The 6,000-nt window shown below is 42.2% G+C and overlaps 1 protein-coding gene across 1 annotated transcript; it reads left to right on the top strand.

Moving 5' to 3' along the window:
* The first annotated feature begins 2,860 nt into the window (after positions 1-2,860).
* On the top strand, positions 2,861-5,022 carry LOC138934146 (uncharacterized). The gene is made up of 2 exons (XM_070297588.1): positions 2,861-4,284; positions 4,881-5,022. Exons 1-2 carry the CDS (start codon positions 2,861-2,863, stop codon positions 5,020-5,022), a joined length of 1,566 nt encoding a protein of 521 aa, XP_070153689.1.
* Positions 5,023-6,000: the final 978 nt, after the last annotated feature.

Genomic DNA, 6,000 nt, shown 5'->3' on the forward strand with positions numbered 1-6,000 from the left:
CCTCTCAGCTTCGAAAACGTCTGGCTGAAGAAGAGCTCGAAACAGGAACTTCGAGTAAGTTTCGCATAAAAATAAAATAAAAATATTAATCTTTATATATTGATTCTATATTCAATATTGATAAAATATTAAATTTTAGGAAGAGCACGTTCCGCCAAAAACGATAGCGAAGCTGGTATCATGGCATCACCAGGTGAGATACAAAATTTTGAAAAGAATAAAAATAACGTAGATGTAATTTTTATTTTATTTATAATTAAATTTTTCTTTTGTTTCGACAGTGCAGAGAGGCGGTGGTGGCCAAAATGAAGAAGCGACTCCTGAAGAACGAGTAACGCAACTCTGTAATAACGAGGAAGTAACCGATGAGGATGAAAATGAAGAGGAAGTCGTCGGCGAAGAACGCTGTAATCCCTCGTCGGAGACAGAAGATGGTGAAGAGGAGCCGGGGGTGGAAGAGGAGCAACAACGTTATGGGGTCGGCAATATTAATTTTAATTACGTAGATTTATTGACGGAAAATATGCGGCAATTTAAGAGGTTCGGCATAATCGGGAGAGAAGCGAGTTTCGCGATACGACCGATACGCGAAGGCTCGAATATTTATCACGCATTAGAAAATGCGTTTCGTGAAATTCACGCGTATGCGTTAAATTTATGCGCACCGGGAGATTATGTGGGAATGTCTTTCCATTCGGCGAATTTATCTCAGGGCCCTGCTGGATTATCCTTTCGTCCGGCTAGAGACATGTCGTATGAGGATATCTGGAAACTCGTGAGTTCAGTAGCGCAGAGTGCTAGGGGGCTCGATATCGCGGAACACTTTAACATTCGTGTTTTTAATGTCCTTCGGGTCGCGGACGTGTTAAATTAACAAACGAAGACGTTGTGAAGCGCTCAATAGTAACAATAAATAATTCCGACAATTTATGTTTTCCGCGCGCTCTCGTAGTAGCGCGAATTTACTACGAACGCGGTAACTTACGTACGGGTGAGTTACATGAAAAATGGAATAATATAAGACACATGCATTCCCCGCTTCAACGTGAGTTCGCATTACAATTAACTAGGAACGCTAGTGTTACGATAACTGAAGAGGGATGTGGAATTCCGGAAATCGAGCGCTTTCAACGATATCTCGCAGTTGATAATATCGCAATTGTAGTTTATAATTTCAGTACTTTCGGGCGCGGTAAGAAACCGATGTACGACGGTATCGCGCTACTTGCTTCTCTCGACCGTGAACCCTCGTTACGCTTAAATATAATGTATTATGAGCGTTTACGTCATTATAACCCTATTGTAAATTTAAATGCCGCCGCGGGTTGTAGGAATTATTGCGAGCCGTGTAATATGGGTTATCAGAACGCTAAAACAGGCCATCGCTGTCCAAATAAATGCCCGCGATGTTTCACTGTGCCGTCGTGTAAGCAGTCCGAAAGTATAAAATGCAACACGTGTAATCGGGCATTTTTCGGTAAGAAGTGTTTCGAGCGTCATCGCAGCGTAAAAACGGTAAATCATCTGAAAGTATCTGCAATGTCGTGCGATTTTGCGACGGATGCGGTCGCATCGTTAAATTTGGTGCGAGACACGAATGCGGTGTTTCTTACTGCAAATTATACCGTTCACCAAAGCCTGAGAATCATTTGTGCTACATGCAGCCTCTTCGACGTGATAATGGTTCCTCTACCGCACCGTCGTCTTCATCATCGGCAATGGCTCCAGCGATGACAGTTATGCGAAGCACAGAAGAGAGCACAGAATTTGACAGTAAAGTGGCAAACGATCGTGCATGTACGAGCAAAAAAAGAGCGTGTAGCATTCGTATTTTACGATTTTGAAACGCAACAAGACGAGTCACTCGAAGGTACGTCGAACGTAAAGAAACACGTTCCCACTCTTTGCGTGGCGCAACAAATTTGCGAAGCGTGCGCGAAAGAAAATAATTTGTCCGCGAGGTGCCGATGGTGCGGGGTGTGAGAGTTCGTATTTCGTCATGATCCTGTGAAACAATTCGTCGATTTTGCAACGCGTACGACAAAATACTTCAAGCAGATCATTTGCATAGCACATAATGCGAAAGCGTTCGACGCGCAATTTATTTTAAAGTATATTGTTGAAAATCGTAATAACTTAGAACCTAAATTAATATTAAACGGTACAAAGATCGTGGTGTTAACGGTAGGACATACGAAATTCATCGACAGTGTTAATTATATGCCGATGCGCTTATCCGAGTTACCGAAGGCTTTCGGATTACAGGATACGTCGGATAAAGGCATTTTTCCGCATTTGTTTAACACTGTCGAAAATCAGTCATATGTCGGTCCCTTGCCTGACGCGCATTATTATTCTCCGGAGACAATGAAATCGGAAGAGCGCGAACACTTTCTTGTATGGCATGCTGATATGCGACAAAAAAACGCCGTGTTCGATTTCCAACGTGAGATCATTCGCTATTGTCGTACCGACGTTGATATTCTTCGACAAGCATGTATGGCGTTCAGAAAAATTTTTATTGATCGTGGAAATGTATGTCCGTTCGAGGAATGCACGACAATTGCTTCGACGTGCATGACTGTTTTTCGGAAAAACTTTTTGCAACAAAATACGATAGGCGTCATTCCAACTGGCGGATACAGAAAAGCAACCAATCATTCCCGTAAAGCTCTGCAGTGATTGATATGGAAGGAACGCGAGCTCGGACATTCTATAAACCACGCGCTCGCGCGAATATCGTACAATCGACGGCACGCTCGTCGATGGATATTACGAAACGCCTGATACAGAGACGCCTCAACGTCATGTGCTACAATTTCACGGATGTTTTTGGCACGGATGCCCGTCTTGCTTTCCTATGAATCACGATAGACCACTTTCTACATCGGATTGCAAGGATACGACTGACTCACGTTACGAGCGAACTCTCGCAATCTCGTGGAGACTTCGACAACGGAAATACTTTGTGATAGAAAAGTGGGAGTGCTCTTTCGATCGCGATATGCGAGATAGTCGCGAAATGCGTGAATATCTCGAGAACCATCCGTTGGTGGAAACGCCTCCGCTCGATCCGCGCGATGCATTTTTCGGTGGACGCACGGGAAATATTGTGACGCATTATGAGGTTACAGGTATGGAAAAAATACGTTACGTGGACGTATGCTCCTTATACCCATATGTTTTGAAAACAGGTACTTTCCCGATCGGTCATCCTGATATTTATGTCGGCGAGGAATGTTCCGCATTAATCGGGAGGGCACCGAATTATAATTTTAATACGATCGAAGGTCTCAGACGGTGCAAAGTACTTCCACCGCGTGATTTATTTCATCCTGTACTCCCATATCGCGCGCAGGGAAAATTGCTTTTTGCATTATGTCGCAGTTGCTGTGAAACATTGTCACAATCGGCCTGTACGCACAACAATGCTAAGGAACGCGAATTCGAGGGTACGTGGGTGTCCTGCGAATTACGCAAGGCCGTCGAAAAGGGCTATCATGTGACGGCTGTAAGTGAGATTTGGCAATATAAAGTTAGTCAATTCGATCATACGACCCGTCAAGGTGGATTGTTCGCCGAGTATATAAATACATTTTTGCAACTTAAACAAGAAGCCAACAGGTGGCCGAGCGAATGCGGGGAAAACGACGACGATGCTAAAGAAAGATATCTGCGGGAGTATGAGAAAACCGAAGGTATCGTTCTTGATAAACGTAACGTCGCGCGGAATCCCGGTTTACGTTCTGTCGCGAAACTGTGCTTAAATTCTTTTTGGGGCAAATTTGGTCAGCGCTCTAATTTACCTAATACCGAGGTCGTGAGAACGCCGCAACGTTTTATAGCCTTGCTGACAAGTGCCGAGCATGAAATAACCGACATATTACCCGTAAACGATGAGGTAATATATGTTTCATGGCGATTGCGACAAGAAGCTGTTGTTTCCTCCTCGCTGACTAATGTCGTGATAGCGGCGTATACGACGGCACAAGCTCGTTTAACGTTATATTCTTATTTAGAGCGATTAGATCGTCACGTTTTGTATTATGATACGGATTCATGTATTTACGTGAGCAGCGGTGACCCGAACGAGTATAAACCGCGTGCGGGAAATTTTCTAGGCGATATGACCGATGAACTCGAGAGCTACGGGAGCGGCAGCTATATCAAGGCGTTCGTGTCCGGTGGTCCGAAATTTTATGCATATGTTGTACGCGCACCAGACGGTCGAACGCACGAGTCATGTAAAGTTAAAGGCATAACCCTAAATTACGAAAATTCGCGGTTAGTCAATTTTAATAGTATTAGGAATTTATTGCTAAATAGAGAGAGAGTACGAGAAAATGAAGAGAACGAAAAAGAATTGGCTGGAACTTCGATAAATCTACGTTTTAGAGCAATTCGTCGCACCGCGTTTCATGAGATCGTAACACGGGACGAAACTAAAGTATGTGAGCCTGTATTACTAAAACGTAGGTTTATTGATAGTCATTGTTCGTTACCATACGGATATATAATAGAACGTTAATTTTTCTCGGCTCTCGTTTTTATCGATGTATATAGCAGCGAATTTGCATATTTTCCGTCACATAAGAAATTTTGTACATTGCGAAATTATTATTTACATTTAAACATAAGTATAATATTTAATAAAAATTTTTTTATTTTAAATCGCTTATATAAAAACATTTACTATTTTCCTATCCTTTCTCTCCTCGTCTAAGCGACGTCATAAAGCTCTAAAACCATCGTAATCGCTACCTGCACAGACTTGCTTTTTAAGACCCCTTCTATTCTCGTGACGTCTCCATTCTCGGTGGCCGCCATCTTGCCGATTCTTACACACGTGTTATTTTGCCGCATTTTTCCCTCTCACTCAGAAACAATACTCCTCATCCAATCAAACTGCCGGCCACTATAGATCAATCAGAGCGCAGGGTCCCCTATGCCGGAGGGCTACTCTCTACAAATACTACATCTAATCCTTATTCTAATAAGATTTCAGCTAGTCCAGCATACTAGGACCCTGTCTGGAAATGTGGAGGACCCAGGTTCGAGCCCGAGCATGTTCACGCGACCGAAAAAATAAAAAATAAAAAAATTTAAAGGGAAAATTGCCTCGTAGACGTCCACGAGTCCCCTCCACTCTTTTTTTCCACAGACACCCTTAGGGGGGAGGGCCAGTGGCCAGACAGGCACACAGCAGGGGGTCGGCGCCAGTGGCCGAGGAGTGGGGGTTTGTTGTCTCTCGCTATAGTGACACCTATACTACTGACGTGCGTCTGGCTAAAAGTCGGCGCTGATTGACCAGACTTTACTCAATAATAACTGCTTTATTAAGCATTATAGAAAAAAATGCTACAGGACTTTTCTGTTCAGTTTATTGTGCTCTACCTGCTCATGAGCGTTGTCAAGGGTACTTTGGGACACCTGGTATAATATAGAAATCTTTGCTATATATGTATTAATTTTTTACTTTAAGAATTTTTTCTGGACATGCACGATTGGCAGATAATGACCGGTATTTAGGATTTTTCACATATAAATCGTATTCAATTGGGTCCAATGGAGACATGTTCAAACGATACACAATCATTATTTCTTTATTTATTGCAGGATAATATATGTGTAGGAATTGTTGATTATTAAATATATTTATAAAAAAAATACAAAGTTTAAATAGGTGTATCTCTTTCTTTTTTTTTAGCGTGATCTCGATCGTACGTCCACTAACTAACTAGGCGCTCCTATTGCTCTCCTCTACGCCCCCTTTCTTTTCTCTCGGCCGGAACATTCTTCGAGCCGCGGAGTCAGATCCCATATATGTATTTAACAGTTTAATCTAAAATGAATCTAAATATCAATCTTTATTTTCAGGAAATCATGTTTTCGTTACGAAAAGATGCCCTTAAAATAAAGAGTGGATGATATATAAAGATTAAGAAAAATTAAAAATCAACATTATATTCCAGCTTAGTACTCTGCGTTGATACCATGTTT

The sequence above is a fragment of the Polyergus mexicanus genome, unplaced genomic scaffold (assembly GCF_030449975.1).
Source record: "Polyergus mexicanus isolate NDT 795.1 unplaced genomic scaffold, iyPolMexi1.0 SCAF_6, whole genome shotgun sequence".
Lineage (NCBI taxonomy): Eukaryota > Metazoa > Arthropoda > Insecta > Hymenoptera > Formicidae > Polyergus > Polyergus mexicanus.

Excerpts from the sequence above, each read along its gene's own strand:
- LOC138934146 (XM_070297588.1), top strand. The coding sequence starts at position 2,861 with ATGAATCACGATAGACCACTTTCTACATCGGATTGCAAGGATACGACT. Across the intron at positions 4,285-4,880 it reads CTAAATTACGAAAATTCGCG|AAACAATACTCCTCATCCAA; the intron begins GTTAGTCAATTT and ends CCTCTCACTCAG.